This window comes from Boleophthalmus pectinirostris, unplaced genomic scaffold, assembly GCF_026225935.1.
Source record: "Boleophthalmus pectinirostris isolate CB_2022bp ecotype Guang Dong unplaced genomic scaffold, ASM2622593v1 HiC_scaffold_13, whole genome shotgun sequence".
In the NCBI taxonomy this organism is placed as follows: Eukaryota; Metazoa; Chordata; class Actinopteri; order Gobiiformes; family Gobiidae; genus Boleophthalmus; species Boleophthalmus pectinirostris.
Window position 1 is genome coordinate 32,498,795 of NW_026571036.1, and position 27,434 is coordinate 32,526,228.

Below are 27,434 nucleotides of genomic sequence, written 5' to 3' on the forward strand. Positions count from 1 at the left end.
GCATTTTCCACGGCAACAGCAGCCAGAATCGCTCTAGCCTTTATTATCCCACTCTGGGGTTGGATGTGTAAAAAGGGGCGGGGTTCTGGGCTTTGACTGACGGCTTAGCTAATGAGCAGAGCCGCGGGAGTCTATATACAAGGGAGGAGACACGCTACTCGGATCACTCAGTAGTAATAACATCACCAAAGCGCATCCGAACTGGCACGGCAAGGCTTGGTTTGTGGAATACGCAACGAGAAGACGGGCGCATTTGTGGATTTCCCTCTAATTTGGATAACTTGGAGCTTGCTTTTTACATTTTAAACACATTTTAAACCAAGGAACTAACGCAGGATTCGTTTTTGAGTGAAGAAGGATATATACGAGCGTTTTGAATATTTTTGTTTTCACTTTTACGCGCGTGTGGAATAGCGGAGCGCTGCTGTGAAGGCTGGTATATTTTGGTTGGTGCGAGCTGCCTTGGGGAAGCGAGGATGGCAGCTTGGATCACCTTAACCATTGCTTTTAGTACTACATTATTATCACAGGTAAAACAATAAGGACTCCTCGACAATTTGACAGCACGTATTTAATTTTTTTTCCTACTTACCACAACTATATCACTTTGTTTCTCTTCTAGGTCTTTGGAACAGGCGTTTTTGAGCTCAACCTGCATGAATTTAAAAACAATAAAGGCTTATTGGCGAATGGTAGCGCTTGCAAACCGAACTGTAGGACTTATTTCAGAATTTGCCTGAAGAATTATCAAGCGGTAGTGTCACCAGGGGACTGCATATTTGGGAGTTCAGTGACACCGGTGCTGGGGACCAACTATTTCAACGCGAAAGAGAGCGGCACCGTACCTAAGCCAATTCAGATACCGTTCAACTTCGGATGGCCGGTAAGAGAACACTAACAGGGCAATACAGCGTTCGTAATTTTTGTTTAGCATCACGTTCATGTTGTTAATTAATGGTCAATTAATGCAGATAATTCAGGTTTGGTAGTATTTGGGCGCTCATTTGGCAACCCAGACGCACGCCAAGTGTTTATTGCAATGTCTTAAAACGTGGCTTAGAGTGTTCCAAAGTCGTACATAATCAATTAATTACGCTTTTAGTGCTGGTTAACTCAATGAATATTAACCAGATTGTTACGTAGTATTTGAGCGCTCATTTGGCAACTCAGACGCACGCATAGCTAATAGCAGTGCCTCAAAACCTATCTTACACTGTTCCAAACTCGTACAAAAACAATTAATTATGTTGTTTGTTAGCGTTTATTGCTCAAAATTTAGATTTTTAGATAAAATTAGGGCACTTATTTGGCAACCCAAACCCGTGCAAAATCAAAATATCAATTCGTAATGTAGTTTGTAGTGTTTCAAAGTCGTACAGCGCAATTCTTTATGTTGTTTAAAATCATTTAGATCCTTAGATAACATTAGGGCAGTTATTTGGCAACCCAGACGCATACGTGGTCAATTACGATGTGTAAAACGTAGATTGCAATGTTCCAAAGCCGTACGAAAGCAATTAATTACGTGTGTTTCCTCTCAGGGCTCGTTCTCGTTAATAATTGAGGCCTGGCATTCACCTTATGGAAGTCTACCTGCAGGTAAGTGCACTTTTACACCACACGAGGGAGCCCTGTCTGTGTTAAACCAGCGCTCCGCTCAGAACCCACTGTTACGCAATTACGCACAAAATATAAACATTACTTATTATCTGTCGTATTTTTGTTTTATATTTTCACACCGTTACACAGAAAATAATTGTAAATGCTGAAGCTAATAAATGTTAAGTCCTGGTTTAGTCCTGGTTCAGATCCCATTTTAGACCTGCATTCCTGGTTTGATCCTTGGTAAGACCTGAGTAAGCCTGGGTTTGACATGGTTTATTTGTTTATTTTCCTCAGTTAATCCTGTTTTAAATTGTTTTGCGCTGTTCCAAATCACAGCTTTGTCACGGTTCAGTTCTGATTTAGACCTGGTTTAGTCCTGGTTTAGACCTGGTCCAACCAATGACCCTGGTTTGATCCTAGTTAAGACCTGTGGAAACCTGGGTTAGACATGGTGTACTTTTTCCCCCTGATTAAATCCTGCTTTAGATCTGTTTTGTGTCGGTATATAGTGCTGGTGTAGTCCTATTTTAGTACTAGTTTAGTCCTGGTTTGGTCTTAGTTTAGTCCCGGTTCAAAAAATAGTCCCCATTTGATTCCAGTTAAGACCTGCGTCCTTGTGGTTAATATTCAGGATTAGGCTTGGACCTGATTTATTAATGCTTGACTTAGTCCTGGTTTAGATTAGTTTTGTGTTGGTTCATGTTCAAGGTCTGCATCCTGGTTTGATCCTTGTTAAGACCTAGTTTAGTCCTGGTACAGTTCCATTTTAGACCTGATATTTTCCATTTCTTCTTACACAGAGTTCCAGCTTTGACTCTTTATGATGGTTCAGACCTTTTTTTGAGCCCGAATTAGTTTAATTTTACTTATGACTCAGTTTATTACATTTCTTTTCTAACCTGGTTCTTGTTTAGTCCTGGTTTAGACCCACAGACTTGGTTTTAAAGACCAGTCTTTTAGTCGCTGTTTAGTTCTGATTGAAGTCCTGGCTTAGTCCTGGTTTAGTTGCTTAGTCTTGAAACACTAGTAGACCTAGTTTAGTCCTAAAGTTAATTTAATCCTGGTTTCATCCTAGTTTAATTCCAGTTTTGTCCTGGTTCAGTGCTGGTTTGACCCCAGTTTATTCTATATCTGAAGACCAAACTTATTTCTAGTTCATTTAACCTTAACCTTGAAGTCCTAAACTTGTTAAGTCCTAGAGCTTGGACCTGTTTAGTCATAGTTCAGTTCTGATTTTATTATATCTGAGACTTGGTTTAATCTGGCTTTAGTCCTGGTTTATTCTTTTAGTCCTGTTTTAGTTCAGACCTGTTTTAGTCCTAGAGTCAATTGTTTGTTCCGCTATAATCTAGTCCTTGTTGTGTACCTGTTTTTGTTCTAGTTCTGTTCTTATTTGACTTTATTGGTTAGCCTTGCTTTAGTCCCTGTTTGGTCTGTTTCAGTCCTGCTTTAGTCCTGCTTTAGCCCCGGGTTAGTCCTACTTTAGTCCCATTTCAGTCCTGCTTTCGTCCTGGTTTATTCCCCTCTCATACTTACACACACTCACACAGACACACACACTCCTTGTTTGGAGTGGTGCACCTTTCTCTCTTTCTGTCCGACACAATCGCACTTCCTTTTGTGTATTTTTGGCGTGGGAACGTTGTGAGTCTTCGGTGAGAAACTGCGATGGCTGCCAAACGCCGCGGACTCGTCTTCCTGTAGTTTACACCTTTGGCTGTTCCGCCCTTTGGAACCGCAGCACCACAAACTCAAACTCCAGAATGCGCTTTTGTTTTTTCAATCACAAAGAGGAAACTTCAATCCTGAGTTTATATTATGAGGCTTGTTGCCAGGCAGATGATTACTGGACTACTGATATTACACTATATGCTATATCGCTTTAGATTAATCACATTTGATTGGTTTAAAAGAAATCTTTTTTTTATTTTTTTTATTTAATGCTGCATTATGTAACTTTTCCGGTGGGAGGTCTGACACCTGCTTGTTTCCATGGAGATATTACTCATGTTCCACAATATGGCATCTTGCATTTAATGAATTGTAGGTGTTTTTATTGTTCAAAAATACCTTGAAAAACCTCTCCACAGATCTGACCAGAAGCTTAGTCTGGTGACATCACCTGCTTGTCTCTGTGGGATACAAGTTTAATACCATATCATATCAGGCAAACCTTCACCCCTCCACCAGAAAAGTTGTATAGTGAACCTTTAAGCAATTCCAGTGTATGTTCAAATGTGTTACAGTTATTGTTTCTCAATAGTTTCTGACATTTTTGTCTTGGTTTAGATCAATAGTTAACTCATTGCCTATATTTAGAAAATATTTCAGTCACAGTCTGGTTTTACACAAATTTAAATTTTGGTCACTCTCTAATCAAGGGCCCATATTACACTATTTTCTGATCTGTTAGAAGTGTTTCCTCATCAAAAGCGTACCTGGAGTTGTGTTTTGTTTCATTCACACATGTTTAACACACAAAGCATGCATCTGGATCTAGACTTACTAATAATACGGAATTACTCAAACATGTGTGAATGAAAGAAAACACACACAACCTAGCTGTCTTTCATGAGGTAACATGTTTCTAACATGGCAAGGTCTCAAAACTCAATTTTTTTTAAATATTTCAATGCAGTTCATTTTCATTTTTGTGATACTTGGGTGTTATCTGAGACCTTACCTGATTTCTGCATGTCCTCTCTCCCACAGATAGCTCAAGCTCTGACCTCCTGATCAGTTTCTTCGCGATTCAGAAGCAGTTGGCCGTGGGTGCGGACTGGTCCCAGAGTGTGCAGTTGTGGAGGCAGACAGAGCTCCGCTATTCGTACAGGTTCATCTGTAACGAGAGCTACTACGGGGAGTCCTGCTCCAAGAAGTGCACCCCACGAGATGACCGTTTTGGGCACTACACCTGCACCAGAGACGGGCGGCTGGCCTGTCTACCCGGGTGGAAGGGCAAATACTGCGAAGAACGTAAGACAATACTTTAATACTGTACAAGAGTTATTTTAGCATTTATTGACTTTGAATATTCTTGTACACTGCAAAAAGAAAGTTTTTTGAGAGTACAGTTTTGACCTATCCAAAAATATCTCCCAATCGATTTTGATCTGAGGGAGTGTTATGCAAAACTGACTCTACTGAGCTTTCTAACATGTTATTATGTTTTTCCCTCATCAAAATCATGCCTGAAGAGGTTTTAGATGTCATCCATGAATGTTTCAGTAATTTATCAATCTCTCCTGGGCCCTATTTGAACCCTCCTTAAGGTTAGCTGTAAGATTTTGTGCAATGCTTAGCCCACAACCCCACATCACCCATGCTCCCACATGACAATTCTCCGAAAAATATACAAAAACATGATGTAAAACTGTACACAACTTGACAAACCTGATGCGATGTGCAGTAGTTTCATTAGTGGGATGCATGCCGATTGTGTGGTGATAGCGCTCTGAAGGAGGGAGAGACTTAGCATGAGGAGCAAAATGAGATAGGAGATAGTAAGAGGCTAAATCGTTCTTGGTTGAATCTACACTTCAGGCTTATTAAAAGCTTTGGTGGCCACATCTGACATATAATTCTGGAAAGCCAACTCAACAGTTTTGGCCATGAAAGCTTCCTGTAATGGTTGCATCATTGGCTGTTAAAGGTGCACTACGGATGGGAGGTTACAGGTTACAAGTCAGGTGTGTGAAGAGGTGACCCAGCTCATAACCAAAATACATTTCATACATTTCTAAAGATAAGCATTTTTAGCAAAAGCTGATTAAATGAAAGAAAAATAATACCATAATGACGGATAATGTCTTCATGGAGACAAACAGGTGATGCACCCCTAAAACAAATAAAGAAAAGTTACATAGCTCATCTCTGAATGTGGAACTGATGGATAAACTCAAGGATAGACCCACTGGCTGTTACATTGCTAAACAATCTTTTCACCAAAACAAATGAATCAAAAGGACGCAGATTGGGTAGACGTGCTAATCGCTAACATGTGCTGCGTTGGGTGACCACATTGGCGTCTGTGGATCGGTCGTTTATGTCGCTGTGGTGAAAGAGAAATTGGCGTGTGCTATTTTCACCGTGGCGCCAAATCCTGACCAGATGGGCTCACGTGTCGCAATTACACGCGCATCAATCGCCACGACGACAGAATATATACAGCAGAGACATGTTCATTTTTCAATAGTAGTTAGCAGTTAACAGTACTCATAGCAATACACTGCAAAAACAATCTCAAGTATGTTTAAAGGTCCTATATTATACTAAATTTAATCTTGTTAACTTTCAGCCATGTCATAAGGCTGTTATCTTGTCAAAACATACCTGGAGCTGTGTTTTGTTTCACCCACACATGTTTCAGTAATCCCTTACTATTAGTCTGTCTGCATTTCTAAAGCTCTTGCTGTGTTCCACCTTGTGATGTCATGTAGTGGTAGTTTTCAGGTTAACAGCTACCCTTTACCTTTAGTTCAGTAGAGATTAGCAAAAGCAAAGGGCTGAAATTGCCAAATGATTCTAATGAAGGTGTATGGGGTTTAAAAACACAGTGGAGAACTTCCTGTATTATCACATGACATCACGAAGTGAAACAGAGTGTTTTCAGTCTGAGAAGAAGAACTCAGCCTAAATATGCAGGTTTTGTGTGTTAAACATGTCTGAAGGAAACACAAAACACAACCCCTGATACTTTTTTGATGAGGAAACATAACATAGATCAGAAAATAGCATAATATGGGCCCTTTAAAGGAGACATATAACTACTTTTACCCTTTTTATAATGTCGTGTCCTCATCAAAAACACATATATGGAATTATTTTTTTCTAATTGTGAAATAAGTCAAAAATGTGTCAGATCATTCTATAGACGTGTATTTTAAAAAGCCAGACAAAAACCACATGACACAAGATTGATGAGGAGAGAGAAGCTGGTGACATTTACCATTTACCAAAACAACAGAAATAACCAGGTGCTGCCCTCTTAATGACTTTATGATCCCCACAAACGCGCAGACTGCACTGGACCAGACGCTCGGCTAACTGTGTGGAGCCTATAAGATGTACTGGTGCATTACTGGAATAGTTAGAATGTCACCTTATTATTCTTTTCTTTGGTAAAGCATGTTTAACTTATGAGGAAAGTATTTTGTATTGATACTTTGCAGCTGATCAGAATATTCTATGGGCCAATAACATTTAATACAGATGGGGCAGGTAAAATGTACATAGTTAAAAATCTGATTTTTGTTGTAATACAGTGAGTTCTTAGGTCTAGTCAATAATAGTAAAAAAATGTGACTTTACTTTTCATGGCAAAGTACAGTGTACAGATATTACAAAGATATTTCATGGTAAATACAGTGTAATTTATAGGGGAAACTGGCTCCTGCCCTCCATCTGAGAGTGTGACATTATCGCTTCCTAGAATCTGAAAACTGCCAATACCTGAAGCTCTGTTACTCAAATTAGATTTAATCTGAGCTTTACTTTAACAGAAGCTGACCAAAAAGAACAGATTTAGGATTTCATTTGATCACTCTCACCTTTTTATTGAAAATCAAATTTCCAAACAAGCTTGCATTGATCACAGACTCCTGAAAATGTGTGGTTTCAATCTATTTAGCATTTTTTCTTGAGTTATAATCTTTTTTTTAAATCTAAAAACATATCAGACATAATCAGGCAGTGCACATTGTGTCTCCATGGTAACTGCTGAACATCCCGCCATAGAGATACTTGTAGAGCACCCCCAGCATGATGTCACTGCAAAGCCTCAATACATAAAATACACAAATATTGTTTCTGGCCCCCCACTTTGAATGAACAAAGTTTGGACAGCCCTGGAGTTATGGCCTAAAGGTCTGGCCTAGCGTAGCCTGCACATATCTGGAGACAGGAGTGTAACCTTATCCTCCCCTGTACACGAGTGTCATGGCTACCGCACGCAGGGGTCAATCTCCGCATTATCCGTCGCCACGCGCCTGCCATGTTGAGCAAATGCTTCTCTCCACAACCACAAACAACAATAGACGCAGCTGTTGGCTAATAACAGCGCGCATCTGCTAGCCTCTAAACCGTCTGCTTACAGCATGTTTGAAATATACCCCTGCCGGATCCGTGTCACGCCAAACCCGGGCATTTAAAGTGGGGAAAAGTCGTGAGTCAAATCCGGTAGAGCCCATGCAGCTGTGGGAGTGGATGACAGGGCAGCTCAGACCAAGGCTAGCCCTGAATAGCGGCAGGTTATGCTAGCTATTTGCGACTTTAAAGAGGTACTGTAAAAACAAAAGTCAGTGAAGTTTAGCTGGGGAGGTCACACTGCTAAACAAAATCCAAAATAGTGATGCAGAATTCACTCCAGTGTGCTTTTACCCATATTAGAATGTTGTCACCTCATCAAAAACAGACCTGGAGTTGTGTTTTGTTTCATTCACACATGTTTGAGTAATCCTGCATTATTAGTCTGTCTACATCTCCAAAGACAAAGAGTGTTTTCAGTTTGAGAGAAGAACTCAGCCTAAATATGAATGCAACATGTGTGAAAGAAGCAAAGCAAAACTCTGGATATGTTTTTGAAGAGGAAACAACATTATAACAGATGAGAAAAGAGCATAATATGAGCCCTTTAAAACATTATTTAAATTATAGGAATGTTGATTGAAATAGCTTGAAACCCAAATGTATCTTGTTTTTTCTGGATTAATTTAGTAGGAATTGTTATCACTACATGATTTCACCATATGTTTTTAAAGGTGAACTATGTAGCATCTGCAACCTGTGTCTCCATAGAGATGTTAGCCTATTACTTGGCCTGAAATGGTCCACACTATGGCATTAAATGTCTACAGGGGTTTCCATTGGAAAAAACAACTCATAACCATGCATTTTTACCATGTATGGGCATGCACATCTCAACAGATCTGACCTGTAACTTAGCCAATTGATGTCACTTGTTTGTCTCCATGGAGATAAGTTTAATGCCATACTGTGGAACATTACAGGCAATGCAATAACCATCCTGTATTCCCACATGACATCAGGTGGAAGAGAGTGTTTTTCAGAGAGAAGAACTCCTCCTAAATATGCAGAGTTTGAGTGATAAACATGTGTGAATGAAACAAAACGCATCTATTTTTTTACACAAAAAATAGCATAATAAACAGCTTTAAACAGTTGTGGATTTTCCTTTTAATATTTCTTTTAAATATAAGCACTTTTGCATGTATATAGTTGAAATTGTTTTTTAATGTCTGCATTTTTTTTTTTTTTTCTTGTAGCGATCTGTCTGGAAGGCTGCAGTGAGAGGAATGGAAACTGTTCCAGCCCCGGAGAGTGTGTGTGAGTATTACGATGTGGCGAAAGACGTGGCCGTAATGTTATTTTAGCATTTTTGTTGATTTTTATCGTCATTAAACATCTGCGATTCTTTAGCTGCTCATATGTTTCAACACATCCTTCACCATTCAACCAGTGCACTCCAGTGATTCTCAAACAGTGGTATAGCAGCTAGTACATGAGTGATCTGCATGGGGTACTGAAAGTTTTTTCGAAATGTATTGCCAGAAAATGTATGTTATTTCTGTAGTCTGGCTGAGGACAGACTGATAAAAGAGTAGCTGCCAGTGTGTGCATATGGCCTCTCCAAGCACCACCAAATAAACACACAAATACTATATTCATACTACGCAAGGTGGGTGAAATGTCCTGCTCAAGAACACAACAATAGAATGCAGTGATGGAAGCTGGAATTGTAGAGGATAGGGTCAGATGGAGCAGAGAATGAGGAGGAGCGTGTCTGATGGAGCAGAGGAGCCCAGGAGCAGAAGAGAGGGTCAGATGGAGCAGATGATGCAGAGAAGATGGTGAGAAAGAGCAAAGGATGTCGAGAAGAGGGTTTAACAGAGCAGAGGAGAGGGTCAAATGGAACAGAGGATGCAGAAGAGGGGGTCAGATGGAGCAGAGGATGCAGAGTAGAGGGTCAGAGGAGTAGAAGAGAGGGGCAGAGGAGAAGGTCAGAGGAGCAGAGGAGAGGGTCAGAGGATGCAGAGGATGGTGAGAAGAGGGTCTGACGGAGAACAGGAGTGGAGCAGATGAGCAGAGGAGAGGGTCAGATGGAGCAGAGGATGTGAGAAGAGGGTCTGACGGAGCAGAGGAGAGAGTCAGAGGAGCAGAGCAGAAGGTCAGAGGAGCAGACGATGGTGAGAAGAGAGTCTGACAGAGCAGAGGAGCGGAGCAGGGTCAGACGGAAGAGATTTCTGACTTCACGAGGGAATAAACCTAAAGTTAAATCCATCAGCTGCTTTACAAATCAACATTCCTAAACATTAAAACTTTTTATACCAGCTACCCATAGTTAAACTCCCAAGGCTCTCATTCTCTCTCCCCCCTTCTATCACTATGCCCTCTCTCTTTCTCACCCCCTCTTCCCCCTCTTTCTTTCTCCACTCTCTGCCTTACCCCCTTGCTCTATTTCTCTCTCTCTCTGCTCTCATCTCTCTGGCTTCCCCTCCGTTTCTCCCCTCCACCTCACCCTCCATCACTTCTTCTTCCTAATCTCTCTTTCTCTCTGTTCTCTCTCCCTCTATCTCTCTCTTTCGCTCTTTCTCCCTAACTGTCTAGTTCCTCCCCTCTCTTTCTTTCTCACACCCCTCTCTCTCCTCTCTCTTGATCTTTCTAGTTTTTTCCCTCTATCTCCACACCCTTTCCGTTTCTCTTTCTTGCTCTCTCATCCTCCCTCTCTCTTAACTTTTCCTTCCTCTCTAGTTCTGCCTCTCTTTCTCCTTCCTTTTCTCTCTCTGCTTCTCTGTCTCTCCTCTCTTCCTCTCTCCCACGCCAACCTCCTCCCTCTCTCTCTCTCTTTCTCTCATAAGCTGCTGTGAGAATTGTGTTGTATCCTCTTTTAGGCACAGATCTGTCACTGTGTCTGTGGATTCTTCCCATACGTTTCTATAGCTGTAATCTATATGTTTAGTGACGTCGCTCAGACGGCACAACATGTGGGAAAAGGGCTTTGGGGGAGTTTGATAATCTCTACTGCAATACTCACATTTAAGGTCTAGGGCTGTAAGTGTTCTCCATTTGAGGAAGACTGAAATCTCAACTGAATCCCATGCATTTCAGAACATGTTTGTAGAGGTCTAAACTACAGATACAATGTAAAAAGGCAGGATATTTTGGTCTTTGCAGAGGAAATTCTATTGTCTAAATAATTTAAGACCTCAAATTCTGATTTTGATTAATTTGCAATATATTTTTAGCCTGATTCATCAGACGGTTTCACTTCATGGAAACTGTCTGACCTCGCAGTATTAGGATTTGTTGGTAGGCGGGTACTTTTTAAAATATAACCAATCAATTTGGTCATGACATATGTAATGCGCCGCTAACAGGGCTAACTGGTATATTAAGCTTTTCCCAATTCCTGTAGGAAGAAGGGCAGTAACGTCTTTCCCCTTGATAAAATTCACCAAACATTCTATTTGTTCCGGCTTTAAATCCTCAATCTTGGGAATCGTTGCCAACACAGAATGTCTGGCTCTTCGCTGATTGACTGGCGCCCAAACTCACACCCAGAGTTTTTGCGAACCATTTAGTGTATTCCGATTCTTGACCTAGTCACTGGAGAGAAATGAAATTGAGCGGAGGCACTAGGTGGCACCAGCCTGGGTAATATATTTTGCAATCCAAGTCTAAATCAGCATAATGCAAGTCCTAAAATATACATATTAACAGAAACTGGATTTAACCTGGACTAAAGTAAAACTTGGTAATTAGTAAAGCAGGACTAAACCAGGACTGAACCAGGTCTAGAAATGTAAATAGGATTCATGGAGTAAAAACATTTTGAAAACAGGTGATTCACAATTAATGCAAGCACTGACAGAAATAAACCAAGAATAAACCCAAGTCTGAACCAGAACTAAACTGGGCTTTGAAGCATTAAATCCATTCTAAACCAAGGCTAAACATTGGACAAAGGCAAGACAAAACCAGACAAAACAACGAACACGATTTAAAGCAGCTGTGAACAAAGGAATAATGGGAATGTTCCAAAATCTACAAAGTATTAAACCAGGACTAAACCAGAACTAAACTCAACACTCTAAATTCATGAGAAACTGAAATCTGTACTTTTATATTTGGCTCAGATCCAGCACCTTCAGCTTGAGTCTAAATTACACACTGTTATAAGCCTTATCTCCACAGGTATCTTCATTGGCCTGAGTTTGAACTGACATTTTTCAGGAGGAACTATATTGTATTTTGTGCAAGCTAAAAGAAATGTTGTTCCTCCTCCAAAACTGAAAGAAGTTTTATTGTGATGGATGAGTCGAGTTTGAGCAGCAAATGTTGTAGAGACAGCTCCTATGGATTTATTTGAGCTTTTAATACAGCAATAATGTCATCTGATTCTTGATAGATGAGATGCTGAAGCTAGTTTTCGTTCGGTTGAGGGGAGGTTAAAAGTGCACACTGTAAAAAAATATAACAAATGACTTGAATTTACAATATCAATCTTGATTTGAGCAATGACAGCGGCGCAGAGGGTTAAGAGTTCGCCCAACAACAACAGGGCATTCAGTTCAAACCTCAAACCCACCTCATGTCCATACTGTTGTTGTGTCCCTGGGCAAGGCATTTCCATTGATATTGCACAGTTCAGTTGGTGCAGTGGAGTTTGCCGCTACGGGAAGGCCATCCAGCTGAAAAATAAATAAATAATTCAATATTTACTTAAATAGAGCTTTCAGTCAAAATGCTTAGAATAAAATTAGAAAGTTAAAAGTTAGGAAGTTAATAATATTATACTGCAAAAATATGTAGTTGTTAAAATAGTAGTTTTAAGTAAGCTTTAAGCCATGTTAACCAAACTGATATATTTTTGTTGTGTTTTCAGGTGCAGAGATGGTTGGCAGGGCCCCTTCTGTGATGAGTGTAGGAAGTACCCCGCCTGTAAACATGGGACCTGTGAACTGCCCTGGCAATGCAACTGTCAGGAGGGATGGGGAGGCCTGCTGTGTGACCAAGGTACTACACAACTCATGCTAGAAAACGACGTCTTTAGACAAGTATACTACATTTCACAAGATCTGATACACTAGGACGAAACTAATTTTCACTCTTTAGCTCTAACTGTAGATATTTCTTTTTTACAGTGGACTCTTCTCTGTTTTCAAAGCCAGCGCTCATGTTACTCACACTTTACACTGTCTGCACCTGAAGCATTAGATAATTAGGTTTCCTCAGACGAGCGTTCACTCATCCACATCCGTGACACTGCAAAAAACACTTAGAGACTTAAAATGACTATGTATCCAGAAGAAGTTCAGTATATCAGGTTGATATGTTGACATGTTTTTGTATTTTTGAGGAGCCAAGTAAACTTTGCCATACAATATATCACATTTAATACAATAATGTGAACTAGTCTAAACTAATCAGAATTAGGTGCTTACTTAAAGAGTAACTGTGCAGATCTTTTGTGTAGTATTTTTGTAGATCTAGTTTTGCAGGGCTTTGTTTAACCAGCCCTCTAAAACCACACAGAAAAAGCTCCTTCATTTTTATTTTTAATTTGTTTTATATTGCCTCTGTGGATGTGAAGAATGGGTCAAATGCAGAGGACAAATTTCCCCTTAAATTGTACCGTAATAAACATACTTACTACTTCACAGTTTGCAGTGCAAGATAAAAGCACTTTATAATTAGATGCAGACAGCACATAGCAGTCTCATTTTGACCTTAAGAGCTGTTTTAACCATACGTTATTACATAAAAGAAATTTTTTTTATTGTATTCATAGCAACATTTTGGCAGTGCGCCGTATGACTCCGCCTCTTTCGTTTTTCAGACCTAAACTTTTGCACCCATCACCAGCCGTGCGTGAACGGTGCCACCTGCATGAACAGCGGGCAGGGCAGCTACACCTGCACCTGTCTGCCCGGGTACACAGGAAAGGACTGTGAGCTGCTCATGCAAGAGTGTGACAGCGCCCCCTGCAGGAACGGTGGAGTGTGCAAGGTAAGGACCACCACTACACTGTAAAACTAGGAACAATGACATTTTGGGTAGTTGAGGTAAAACGTGTTCAAGTATTTTCAAGTACATAAACTTAAATTAACATAAATAACCAATAAATAAACAATTTCATAATTTGCTTTACAAATAGTTAGATTATTTATTCATCCATTATTCACACTTCCCTCCAACAATGCATCACCAATCACACAGTCATGGTCTTGCTCAAGGACACAACATCTGTTTACGGTTATTGACCAAATATATAGCAACTTTCCTACTTCTGTCCCTTAATCTCAGACGGTATCATGTGAGGTCCAGGTAGTAAATAAATCTATAGCAGAAATACAAAAAGGAGCACTATGCATCACCGTCTCCATAGCGATGTAATTGATTTGCCTGGAATGTTCCACAGTATGGCATTAAAATATATAAATTTAATGAAACATCTCCCTCCCTCCGTCTCTGTCCCTCTCAGAACTTGGAGCAGGGGTACCAGTGCTCTTGCCCCCCTGGTTTCGAGGGCTCTCACTGCGAGCACAGCCTCCTCACCTGCGCAGACTCGCCCTGTTTCCATGGCGGCCGCTGCAGTGAGAGAGAGGGGGGGCGGAGCTACAGGTGCGACTGTCCCAGGAGCTACACCGGCCTCAACTGCGAGAAGAAGGTTGACAAGTGCACCTCCCTGCCCTGCGCCAATGGTATGTTACTAGTATTTTTTAAACTATAAGCAAAAACAGGAAAGCTGAAAATATTAAAAGAACTCTACCTGATTTTTACTGTCTTAAAAACGTGAAAAAAAAAACAAAAAAAACAGAACTAGTTAATTTCAGTTTGTAGTGATCCAAAGTTATTCCTCATTTACCTTATGCATTCTGAGCATCCTAATTATTCACTATGATCATTTTATAAGTGCTTTTCACAACTTTCAGAGGCCAATTTTTTTGTCACTCTAATGCTAAACAAGTACTAGCATGCTAACAGCGCATCAGTCTTACTTTCTGGTTCACAGAAGTGAAAATCCTTCATAATAAACCTGTACTGGATGGAGACAAATTAGGCTTAATGCATGGAAAAAATGACTTTCCAACAGGCCTGCTCTTATTCTGTATGTATATAAATAATGATAAGGCTGGACATTCGTGGATCATATGTTTTTTTGGTGGGGGGGGAAATGTCCCCTGTTCCTTCTTCTCTTTGTCCCAGCTGTTTTGAACTTCCTCACCCCCACCTCTCCGGGCTCCTGTCCCTCACCCGTTCACACAGACTCTCCCCCCCTCCTCACCCCTTCCTCCCCTCCTCCCCCATTCACACACACTCTCTCCTCCTCCTCCTCCTCCTCCCCCCCTCCTCACCCATTCACACACTCGTCCTGGAAGCCGAGTGAAACAACAGGAATCAGGGGGAACTGTTCTATTGTCCTGCACATAAACAGGGCCCACACTGTAAACACCATCACAGACTCACAGCACTGTAATGTACACTGTAAAAAAAAAAAGAGTGTAATTTACTTTTTTGAGTAGTTTGGACTTTTGAGTAGGTTTGACTTTTAGTTTGGATCTATTTACTTCTCAGGAATAGGCTGTTTAATGCTTTTGAAGAGAGTTTATACTGGTCTAACTAATATTTTACTTGGCGTCATACTGAATTCTAGCTAAGGCCTAAAAATTCGATCACTCTGAATTAGTTTAGACAACAAATAAAAAATAAATTAAAAGACAAAAATTAATAGTCTATCCCCTTTTTATAGTGTAGTTTGATTTCTGTAAACATTGAGAGTTATGTTGCAAGAACAACTGGAACATAGCAGCTTCAGAATTGTGAAACGTGTTGGAATTGATAAAGAGATTTTGTAATTTCTTGATTGAAAATTCCTACAATTACGGTACAGTATTACATAAGACATAAGACTTGAAATCTGGAAACAATCTTGACTTCAGAGGTAATGTCGAATGCACATATTTCTGTATATTTTATTTCCATTTTTATTCAAGTTGGTTTCAGTAGATGTAGTAGTAGTATATTAATATAACAAATAATAATACATCTTGGTAATTAGGTTTACAACAATAAAGGGAAATAAGACAATATTAAAATGTGCAGTTAATAAAGGATGGTGCAGCAGTAGCAGTAGTAGTTGTAGTAGTAGTTGTACTAGAAGTAGTTGCTGTATTAGTAGTAGTTGTAGTAGAAGTAGTTGCTGTATTAATAGTAGTAGCAGCAGTAGTAGCAACAGCAGTAACATTAGTACTAGTAGTAGTAGTTGTAGTAGAAATAGTTGTTGTATTAGTAGTAGTAGTAGTAGGTGTAGCAGTTGTAGTAGCAGTAGTAGCAGCAGTAGTAGCAACAGCAGTAACATTAGTACTACTAGTAGTAGTTGTAGTAGAAGTAGTTGTTGTATTAGTAGTAGTAGCAGTAGTAGCAGCAGCAGCAGTAGTAGCAGTAGTTGTTTCAGTAGCAGTATTTCTAACATGTATTTTCTGTTGTTTCTGCAGGTGGACAGTGCCTGATCCACGGCGGCGTCAGCAAGTGCAGTTGCCGCGCCGGGTTCGTGGGCACTCGCTGTGAGATCAACATCAACGAATGCGCCAGAAACCCCTGTCTGAACGGAGGCACCTGCCAGGACCGAATCAGCGACTACGTCTGTCAGTGCCCGAGCGGTTTCACAGGACGAAACTGCGATCGCATCCTCGACCCCTGCACCGTCCAACCATGCCTCAACGGGGGATTCTGCAGCACCACCAACTCGCCCGGGAATACTGGTCTACCCACTTGTATTTGCCCAACCGGAGTAACTGGACCTCGCTGTGAGTACTTCGCAGCTGTGGCGCCGTCTACCAACCAAGGAGGATTCCAGTGGGCGGCGGTTTCGTTAGCGATCGGTCTGGTGGCGTTGCTGGTTCTGCTTTGTATGGTCGGATTGGCGCTGAGGCACATTTACCGGCAACGTCAAAGAGAAAGAGAAGACACGGAAACGATGAACAATTTGTCGAATGTGCAAAAGGATAATCTAATACCAGCGTCGCAACTTAAAAATACAAATCATAAACTTGGGCTGGAGGTGGACTGTGACTCTGAGAAATCAAACTTCATTCATAAAAACTATCACTTGGATTCGTACAACTCCAAACAGAAGGAGTTTAAAGACGAGAATTCACAACAGGAGAAAAGTTTAATTTATGACAAGTGTTTAGAAGACAAAAGGACTTCAAGAATTTACAGGTAAGAATGGGCACTGTGTAACTTTTATAGTGTATCTGCCTGCTCTGTTGCCATGGAAATGTTCTTGCTTTTGTTATTGTTGATTGCATTATTGTATTGCAATGGTAGTAGCAGTAGTAGTAGTAGTAGTAGTATTTACAAGTAAGAATGCTTCTATTAAAGGGATACTGTGTAACTGTTCTACTTGATGGTCTTCCCCCTGTTTGTCGCCATGGAGATGTTATTGCTGCCACTGGAATGTTCCACAGTATGATTATCTTGCATTTATTCAATTCAATGTGATTACTGCAAATATCTTAAAAACACATTCTTACTTTGAGCGGGTTTGCCTCACCACAGATCTGATCAACAGGGCGTTTGATCGTTATGGCAACGGTCCTGTTTTCTCATCATTTTCTAACACAAGAAAAGATAGATTTTGGTGATCTTTGCTTAGTTTGCCAAGTTTAAAGCCGTACTGTGGAACGTTCCAATCAAAGCAATAACATCTCCATGGAGAAAAACAGGTGGCAAACCCTTCACCAGAAAAGTTACATAGAGCACCTTAAAAAGTATGCTATGGTTTCACAAAACTTCATGGACAAGTTGAAGTATTTATGGAAAGTTTTAGTAAAATCCAACTAGGAAGACTGAATTTCCTGATAGTTTCTACTTCCTGTCCATTTAAGCCAATCACAGCCTACAACCGGTGCCTCACAACCGATCACCTGTCAAATCTATTCATATAAATGCACTCTCTCTCCTCTTCTCTGCTTCATCTCCACCACAGCAGTAGAACCCTCATCTCCTCCTCCTCTTCACCTCTTTCATTGGATTGATCTCTCTACCTGCTGGGGTTTCAGTGCCTAAGTCTATCTATCCCTGTGTTTCAAAATGATGACAAAATAGGACTGTTGCCATAGTGATAAACAATTTGAAGACCTTGTATTCAAGCAATTTTGTCCCAGTCCATATATATTGTGTATAAGCAGCTCTTGAAGTAAAATAAAAAGGCTGCTGTGTACTACTTGCATCTAATTAGAAATGTTGTTTGATAATCAGGAAGTGAACATTAGCATTCTAGTTGTTGTTAACACTCTTTATATGGACAACAGAATATGATTTTCGATATTCTTTAGTATCAATTCCTGCTCAAATGAATATCCAGTTTTGAGACTAGTATTAGTAACGATTAGTATGTGATTTTTTATACTTTTGACAGTCCTAAACAGAATGCAGAACACTGGCCTGACCCCATCTGAGAAAGGGACATTAACGCATTGTGCTATTTGAAAACATCCAATAAAAGTGAATTGTGTTTATGGCTCTGTACATCTGGTCTCCGGCTGTCAGGGCTTTGTGTGGAAATACTCAAACTCATAATTAAACCAAAATGTCGAATTCGGAAACATCGCGCATCTCAAAGACAAACACATAAATCACAATTGTTTATTTCCTGCACTACAAAAAAAAAGACTTGAGCTAAAATGACTTGATTTGACTTGCAGATTTGAGCAGTGTTGACTAATTCAGCAACTTTTTGACATTTATGACTGATTTTTGAGCCTGCTACAGTCAGCTAGAGCAGCGCGGAGTGAACCAAAGCCAAAGATTAAGATTTCAGACTGAGAAAAAATTTATGATTTGAACACAGGCAAACATTTACACAATATCCGGCCCTTTTGAAAACTGCAGCGAGCCGAATACTAGCAGTTTGTATTCACATTGCGCTCTGCCCAATGGAGTAGGAGACTTGTCCAGCTCTCAACAGGCTTAAAATGTGACTAACCTTTACATTCTGTTCTCAATCACATTTCAAATCTGCAAAACTGGGCTATACCAGGATTGAATTAAAAAGCGAGGGAGGAAGGAAAAGTGTGATTGGTCTAACAGGTATCCACACTTTAAACTCTGCCCCTCCAGCCAGGTATTTGTAATCAGAAACATGTAGCTGTAATCAGGGCAGGGCAGTCATGTGTGAGGTCACGCAGTACTTGAAACTGCAGTAGCCAGTTGAGGTAACAAACAAAAAAGGACAAGAACAATAGTCAGTGCTACTATAATATCATATACAGCATTTAGTTGCAAAAAAGTTGATACCCTATCCAGATTTTCTTATAGATGCACAGTATTTGCCTCTCATTGCAGTCTCTTTATGTCTTCATTTATTTTTAACTTAAAAATGCAACTAAATAAGTAAAAAAATAAATAAATTATGCTCAATGGACACACGATTTAGCTGGAAACAATAAAATATAGGCCTGTTGAAACCAGCCAGAAATAAGTCAAAACAACTCATAACTTGTAAAGTTATACATTAAATATGTCAGCTAATCCAGGAGTAATAAATCCAAATCATTTCATTTCACACAGACATTTTTTGCAGTGAAGAGCAGATCATGTTTAGCTGTACTCATTTAAACTCTAAAACCCTTGATGTGTTTTTTTCTTTTACAGAGAAAAGCCAGAGTGTCGGATATCCACAGTATGCTCCAGCAGAGACTCCATGTACCAGTCTGTGTTTGTGATCGCGGAGGAGAGGAGAGAGTGCGTCATAGCAACAGAGGTAAACATATACCATAAACACGTCATGACAGTCTATAAGATGTTTCTCAGGCTGATTTGGCCTATCCTGTGTGGCCTTTCATTCATCTTTACGGAATACACTGCAAAAATAAACAGGCACTGTACAAAATGAACTGACATACACTGTTATAACTTTATTAGTGTAAATGTAAAAAAGTCAAATTTCCAGTATTAATCTTGATTGAGTATTTAGTATGAAACGTGTCTTGACTTTGTCATGTTATTGACAACATTTTGAGGACTTTTGCCTATTCAAAGGATAGAATATTATGTTTTATGTTTTAATTGTTCATTTAGTGAAAATTATAGTTTGGGTATAATTAGCTTTGTGGTCTGGTCTGGTCTGGTCTGGTTTTAAGTGAATAAAAAAATTAGTATGTTATACAAAAAATATTACAAATGAATGCCTACATTTAGTTAAAAAAATAATAATAATAAAAATTAAACGTAAAACTAAAAACATAAATGTGTAGTGTGTATGTTTTATGCCATACTGTGGAAGATCATAGCCAAAGGAACAATATTTCCATGGAAACAAGCAGGAGGATGTCATCCTCCAGGCCAAATAAGAGTCAGGTTTGTGGAGATGCAAGTCTGGTCTAGTAATGCTACTAAGTAAACTGTGAAGCTAGTTTAGTGTTTTACTTATCAGGTCAATAATATTACCAATATGGCATTAATCCACCTGGGAAAAACAGTACAGGCACAGCCTATTAAGATATGCCATACTGTAGAACATTCACAGCAAGCAAAGACATCTCCATGGAGACAAGCCGAAGGCAAATACTCCACCAGAAAAGTGACATAGTACCCCTTTAAGTTTACTGCTTAGCTTCTGCTGTAAACTTATTGAAATGTCACTGTTTGATTTTCAGCCTTTGCTATTTGCACATTAGTGCTCTGTGTGGTTTAGAATCTCAGGCCTCCCAGTTTCACAGTGGGGTAGAGCTACAACATATGCACTTTTACATCCATGCTGTTTAATGACTCATTCAAGGACCGTAAATGCAGTGGGTAACACATTATAAATAAGAGCCAGATTTTAACAGATGCATTTTTAGTGTTTTTGGCAAAGACTGGCTCCTCCAGAAGGCTGCAGATCACTGGGTTACTTTAGATTTACAAACGTATCTGGCCTTATTTATTAGACTTTCTCACTTATAAACAATACCATTAGTCACGGGTTATTGATACTCTGCAGCTGAGGTCATCAACCCTCCCTGGGGGTGTGATGCTAACTGTAGGCAATCCTCTGTCTGAAGCACTATTAGACTTTAATCTGAGCTTTGTTTTAACATAATCCGACCATAAAAATCTGACTTAACTGGAACTTCAACATGCGAGGTGATTTGTGCTGTTAAACAAGTGGCTCTCAAATAACATTACACAAAAACACTTGTATTTGAATAAATGTAACATAGAGTACTATGCTATACTGTGAAATATTCCAAGTAAAACAATATCTCCATGGAGACAAGCAGATGACAGTTACGCAGTGCACCTTTAATTAAACTATAACAGCATGTATTATTATGTAACTTGGATTATGTAACAGTTTGGATTTTCTTATCTGCTGGATTATTTTGATGGTGGAAATCTTAAAAAACTCACTCAACACAATAAGGTCTGAAAACTAATATAGGACTAAATCCGAAATAGTCAAAAAAAAAAGTTTACTCAGTTTAAGTTTCTGAATTGAAATCATTATACCCCATGCTATAGTCATTTTTGCAGTGTATATATCTTAATAAGCAGTTTTTTTCATCCCCTGTGCATTATTGACTTAAAGTAGACTTACATTTTTGGACCTATTCATTGTAATTGTAATTTTTGGGGCTCATAAATAACTTGAGGATTTCTTTATCTTGGCCATAGGTTGCAGTTATTCCACACGTTTGGCTTCAGTGAGGTCTCAGAGGTGCTATGCTTTACTGCTCTGACTTCTAGGGGAATTTCAGTGTAACATTAACAAAGAAATAAAATCAAAATAACTATCTGAAGTTGCTTTGTAAGAGCAGCTGTTGTTATTAATATGTCTGGGTTTACGGTTCAGTTCCAGTTGTGGAGTTAAGAAAGGTGCGGCTGTAGTATTGAGAAAGGTACAGTTTTTGTGTTTGAAAACTCAAAAAAAAACAAAAAAAAATGTAATTAAACAACTCATTTTTAGGAGCCTCTGATCAATACGAGCGTTCATGGTCTTGTTTAGGAGTTTGATTTTCATCAAAAGCTCTCCCGTTGTAGTTCCAACTAAGTCAGTTCTTTTTGGTCAAACTGTGTTGAACTAAAACTCAAATTAAAGTCTAACAAAGCCTCAGACAGGGCAGTGCCTACAGTTAGCATCACTCCTCCAGGAAATGTTGACGACCTAACCTGCAAAGTATCATTTAACTTGATCTGAAAGTTGCTGGTTCAAATCCCGGTTAGCTCCAAATGTGGCCAAAACACTTCCACCCACAACTATCTGTTCACTGTGTAATCCCTGAGCATTACATTTTAGCATGACTCAGCAAAAAACCCTTAAAAATAATTGGACAGGAATTAGTTGTGCTAACAGTGAGCTAGCCTTTTCTGACGTGCACAGAGCCAATTGTTACTTTTGGTGGTTTTCGGAACGTTTTGCTGACACAGAATGGAGCTTAACAGTCCAGCCCACTTTGAAACACATTTTAAATGAAATTATAGGTCTCGTGGTCATTATTTACCATTAACAATGTGAAACTTTGGGGGGAAAATGAATGGAAATTTACTTTGGGAACTGAAGCAAGAGTGGATGGTCACAGTGGAGCTCCATAGCAATGACAGCTTTTGTTAGAAATGCAAAAAATCTGTAATTTAGTTTAAGGAATTTGCAATTTACACATTTTCTTTCATATGTCTAAATCTTGTTTTTTATTTCCACAGGTATAATCAATGAGGAATCTGAAGTCTGAACGAACTCGGAAAGAGACACAATTGACAATATTTGTTTACAAAACGCCGAGAGGAGACTCCACTGCTGCTTTCAGACACTTGAGAACTGGAAATAAAAAATAAAAAACTCTACAAAAACTGACAAACTTTATTAATGACGTGGAGTTTGTGTTCAAGAACATGTACAGCGAAGGACCTCTTTAAAACAACAGACTGATGCGACGTCAGCGAAAATCATTATTTATAAAATCGTCAGCCATCTTGGACAGTTAAAGGATTATACAGCGAGATGAGATCCCTCGAAATGGCCTTTTTTGTGATAATCAAGACATTTTTTCAGCCAACCAATCAATCAACACCTGTGCCTACAACATCCAAGTCAATCCCCTTACGGACACTGCTCACCAGCTTCGCCTGCTATGCAAAAAGGAACGCAATCCAACCTCGAAAATGCTGTAATGTATGTTTGAAAAGTTAATCGAAAAACTGTCAATCAAAACACTGCAAAAACAAAAACCATATGACTTAAAATGACTTGAAGTAAAAAAAAAAGAGTATTCTTGACTCATTTAGATTCATTTATTAGACTTGAATAAAAAAATGTGAGTAGATCTGACTAGTTTTGACCTTAAGCAATTTTCTTGTTTAAATATATTTACAAGTTTATTAGTCAAGTTTTTTTCATTCCATCAGTTTTTTGCTAATGTTTTCAGTTTGTTTAAGATTGGTGAGTAAATTAAATTAAAAAGGACATAAAATAACAATTGTTTTAATATATTTACCATTAGTTTCAAAATAAAAAATCTTAATTATATCATTTATTATTTGTCTGTGAAGTTGTTTTAGTTTTGAGTTGTTAGTAAAGTTAAGGTTGGTCAGTAAAATAGCTTAAAAATTTGAAAATATATTGATACGAGTAGGGAATTTCTCAAAACAAGCCAACTAATCTAGGTTTAAATGTACAAAATTCTTGAATTCTTGCCCGAATCAAGATTAATATTGTAATTTCAAGTCATTTTAACTCATAGATTTTGAATTTTGCTGTGAAAAGACAATAGAAGGTTGGACTTTGTAACATGTAAAGGTGAAGATTGTATGAAGCCTGAATGAAGCCTTAATATGAAATAAAAGAGAAGGGAATTGTTGCAAAAATTCATGCTCTTTGGCTATTCTTGGATCATTTGCACTATAAAAAATGAATAGTTTTTGGAGGAATTGGATTTTAATCAATAAAAAAAAAGTTAAAAATCTATAAATGAAACCACAGAAATGTGTTTAAGTGCCGTGCCAGCAGGATCCAAGAAGCAAAGAGCCCATTCAAAGTGCTTTTATGAAAAATTCAAAACATACACTGCAAAAAATAATGCCCACATGAAATATAATGACTTGAATTCAGAATCTTGATTTGAATTAACTCAGCTTTTTTAAATTCAGTGTCAGTAGTTCTCAATTAATAAGTCTTCATGTTTTTTTTCCTGTTACTTCCAAATATTTGCCATTGGGGTAAAATACTTAATCTTATATAACCATAAAGACGCACTGTGTAACTTTTCTGGTAGAAGATATCCAACATGCTTGTTACATAAACAAATAGAAGTGATTTTATTGATTTCAAATGTATTGGAAATCATATATATTTGTATGATTTGACCTGTAACTTGGCCTGGTGGTCTCCATGGTGACAGATACATTTTATAATACCATATTGTGAAACATTTTAGGGCAAAACAAAGACGTTTAGCTGTTGGTGTACTCTACCAGAAATGTTTTTGTTGCGTATGTTTTATTGTTTTTTCACAAAAGATTACAATGTCGAATCAACAGTTCAAAACATCTTAAATCAGGCAAAGCAATCAAGTGTCATTTTTGTAATTACTTCAGTCTGAACAAGTCCAAACTCCTCAAATCTATCTAATATTTTGAATTCAAGTCATTTATTTCTTGCAGTGAAGTAAAAGACTGTCTCACCACTGCCTGCCTATAAGAACTCTCCAAACCACAGAACCAATAATGTAATTTTTTAAAGTGATGATTTCAGAGTTTAATTTAAATATGACACTCCTCTTTATATGTTTTATAATGTTATTTTGTATATAATGCATATTTATAAGGACCAAACCAGAAGTGAGAATAAACGGTTTTTAATGTGATGGTGTAACAGAAGATTATTTTTGAGGTGTTTTTAAACTAAAGTGATTCAAATGATGGAGATCTGTGTCTTGTATTTATTATGAAAAATACACAGCAAACTGACAACAACCACATCTTTGGGGTTGAATAATGGCATCACTTTCTGAAGCTCGTGTGGAAAAGATCACTTTGTTTATTTATACTGACACAGAAGATGTTGAATTTTGTGCCAGTTTTTGTTTCACATGGATAGTTGCAGAGATATGAACCATAAACCAACAAATCTGCAATCTGACAGTTAAACAGCCACCAGCCAGTGTATTGATACTCTGCACATTTTGTCATAAACAGTCACTCCAGTTGTGATGTTAACTGTAAGCAGTGCTCTATCTGAGACCATTTAGACATTAATCTGAGCTTCATTTTAACACAGTCTGACCAGAAAGACTTGATTTTGTTGGAACTACAACAGGGGAGCTGATTTGTTCTGTTACACACACAAAAAAATAAATCAAACTCCAAAAAAGAACCATGAAAAGGGGAGGTAGAACACCACCAGTGTGATGTCACTATCAAGTATCAATATAGTACTTTATTCGGAATTCAAAGGCTACATTCAGACTGCAGCCTGAAGTGACCCAAATCTGATTTTTTCATCCCTATGTGACCTGTAAATGATCTTTTAATGACAGTCTGAACGACACACATCTGATGTTTTCAAAAGGAACCCAGGCCACTTGTAGCCAGGCTGATGCCACCTAGTGCCTCCGCTCAATTTCATTTCTCTCCAGCAACTAGGTCAGGAATCAGAATACACTAGACGGTTCGCAAAAACCCGGAAGTGCAAGTTCGGGCAACAGCCAATCAGTGAAGAGTCATATATTCAGTGTTGTCAACGATTCCCGAGATCGAAGACTTAAAGCCGGAATAAAGAGAATGTTTGGTGAATTTCATCAAGAGGAAAGACAATATTGCCCTTCTTCCTACGGGGTTTGGAAAAAGCTTAATATATCAGTTAGCCCCGTTAGCGCCGCATTACCTACGTCACGACCAAATAGCAGTGATTGGTTAAATGATAAAAAGTACCCACCTACCGTCGCCCGAACAAAATGTAAGGCTAAGAGGTCAGATAGTTTGTACAAACCGATACATATCCAATCTTCAGTCTGAACGGCCAGGTCGCATTCATCCCACCTACACATCACAAATGTACACAAACGCTCTTCTCATCATACAAAAATTGTGTCTGAACTCCGTGTCAGTGAAGCATCAAAGCACATAGCAGTCTCACCACTCTTGGCTGCGACTCTGCACTTACACGTTCCTTTCTACAGACGTTGCTGCCGCTGCCCCACAAAACACCATGGCCAAAAACCTCGTCCTTCTCCTTCTCAGTCTCCTTAAAACAAATAAGCTGTACATGTTCTGGCTCCGGTACGACAGCAACTTTGAAAGGAGCAATTCTAGGGTCCATGTTTAGGCTACTTCCATGAACACTGAGCACACTCGCTGCTTCTGACGTCATCGTGTCCTCCAATGTGCATGTGGGACACTTTTGGGGCATTTAAAGTTCACACTGGAGGCCACATACAAGTCACATTTAATTGGAAATGTGAACCGCCTCGCAAAAATCTGATTTCACAAAAAAATCCAAATTGAACATTAAGCTCTGCAGTCTGAATGTAGCCAAAGTTGCTTCTATTGCATTATTCATTCACTACACACTCAGTAAGATACTATAGTCACAGCTGCCCTGGGGTAGACTGACGGATATGAGGCTGCCAATCTGCACCATTTTCCCCTCCAAACACCACCAACACTCACTCACTACATTCATTCTAAGCAATGCATGTCCAACAAACTAGTCTTCTGTATGGATGTGCATGTTTTAGGTAACAGAAAAAATATGAAACACTATTTTAGAAAGTTGTAAAAAAAATAAAAATAAATAAATAAAAACATAGCTAAAATGTAATCCAGCAGTTTCACACAAATCAAAATATCAAATCCATCTGATATTTTATTTCCTGCTCGTCTTTGTGTAATTCCTTATATCCTCTCCTCTCTCCTCTCTCTCACACCCTCCAGCGCTCCCAGTTTTCTCATGTTTTTGCACCGACCTTAAATTGGCCTGAAATTTAAATGTGTTTCCACGGAGACCGCCCCTCGAGCTGGAAATGGCGAAACAAAGCGAGGCGCGGGGGTTAAAGGGAAGAGATACACCCCCCGTACACACACACACACACACACACCCCGGACCCTCCCTCTATAACAGGCACACGCTGCTCTCATACACTTAAATGTACACACAAGGAGGGTTCACTGGACTTATGGGGACCTTGTATTTACTTACATGAAGCTGAATTTTAAGCAGATTAATCCATCTCAACACTCCACACCGAATAGAAACTCTTCACTAACATAAACAGGAAATAGAAAGGTAAAACCACACTTTGGAACATTCTCCAGGAGGAAAAATTTTTGCTATACTGTAGAATATTATAGTCAAAAGAACAACATTGCTATGGAAAACAAATAAGAGTTGTGTTTGTGGAGATTAGGACTGGGTATCATTAGGAAGTTGCCGATACCTTACATACCATGATACACAGGCCACGATACGATACATATATCGATACAGTGAACTTTTGATTCAATACGATATATTTCAAATCGATTCGATACGGTTCAATAAAAAATAAAGGCTAAATCATGGCTTTGATACTAAAAGTCTTTGTTAAACCACTTCTTGTGCAAAGTTCATATGAAACACAAACATTTTACTCATCAAAACTGTGAAAATGTCATATGTGTCTTTCCTTCCTCTAAACAAGCAACAAAACTGTAGTGCTGTAACAAAATAATTTAGTAAAATATGCCAAAAAATACTCTTGGTGATATATCGATGCAGCAGCCCATGATATCGATACTGTATCATCACATTAAGCAATACGATATATATCGATATTTCAGTAGTTTTG

The 27,434-nt window shown here is 38.9% G+C and overlaps 1 protein-coding gene across 1 annotated transcript; it reads left to right on the plus strand.

Moving 5' to 3' along the window:
- The first annotated feature begins 238 nt into the window (after positions 1-238).
- Positions 239-24,481, plus strand: dll4 (delta-like 4 (Drosophila)). Its single transcript, XM_020919121.2, has 11 exons — positions 239-530; positions 623-883; positions 1,542-1,599; positions 4,318-4,581; positions 8,889-8,949; positions 12,509-12,639; positions 13,463-13,632; positions 14,108-14,327; positions 16,122-16,848; positions 19,285-19,393; positions 22,315-24,481. The coding sequence occupies exons 1-11, from the start codon at positions 477-479 to the stop codon at positions 22,318-22,320; spliced, it is 2,061 nt and encodes a 686-aa protein (XP_020774780.1). The 5' UTR covers positions 239-476; the 3' UTR covers positions 22,321-24,481.
- The last annotated feature ends 2,953 nt before the right edge of the window (positions 24,482-27,434 follow it).

What these genes read in the sequence shown, in the direction of transcription:
- dll4 (XM_020919121.2), top strand. Translation starts at nt 477, where the DNA reads ATGGCAGCTTGGATCACCTTAACCATTGCTTTTAGTACTACATTATTA. An exon ending in TTATGGAAGTCTACCTGCAG is followed by an intron (nt 1,600 to 4,317) that starts GTAAGTGCACTT and finishes TCTCTCCCACAG; the next exon opens with ATAGCTCAAGCTCTGACCTC. An exon ending in TCCAGCCCCGGAGAGTGTGT is followed by an intron (nt 8,950 to 12,508) that starts GTGAGTATTACG and finishes TTGTGTTTTCAG; the next exon opens with GTGCAGAGATGGTTGGCAGG.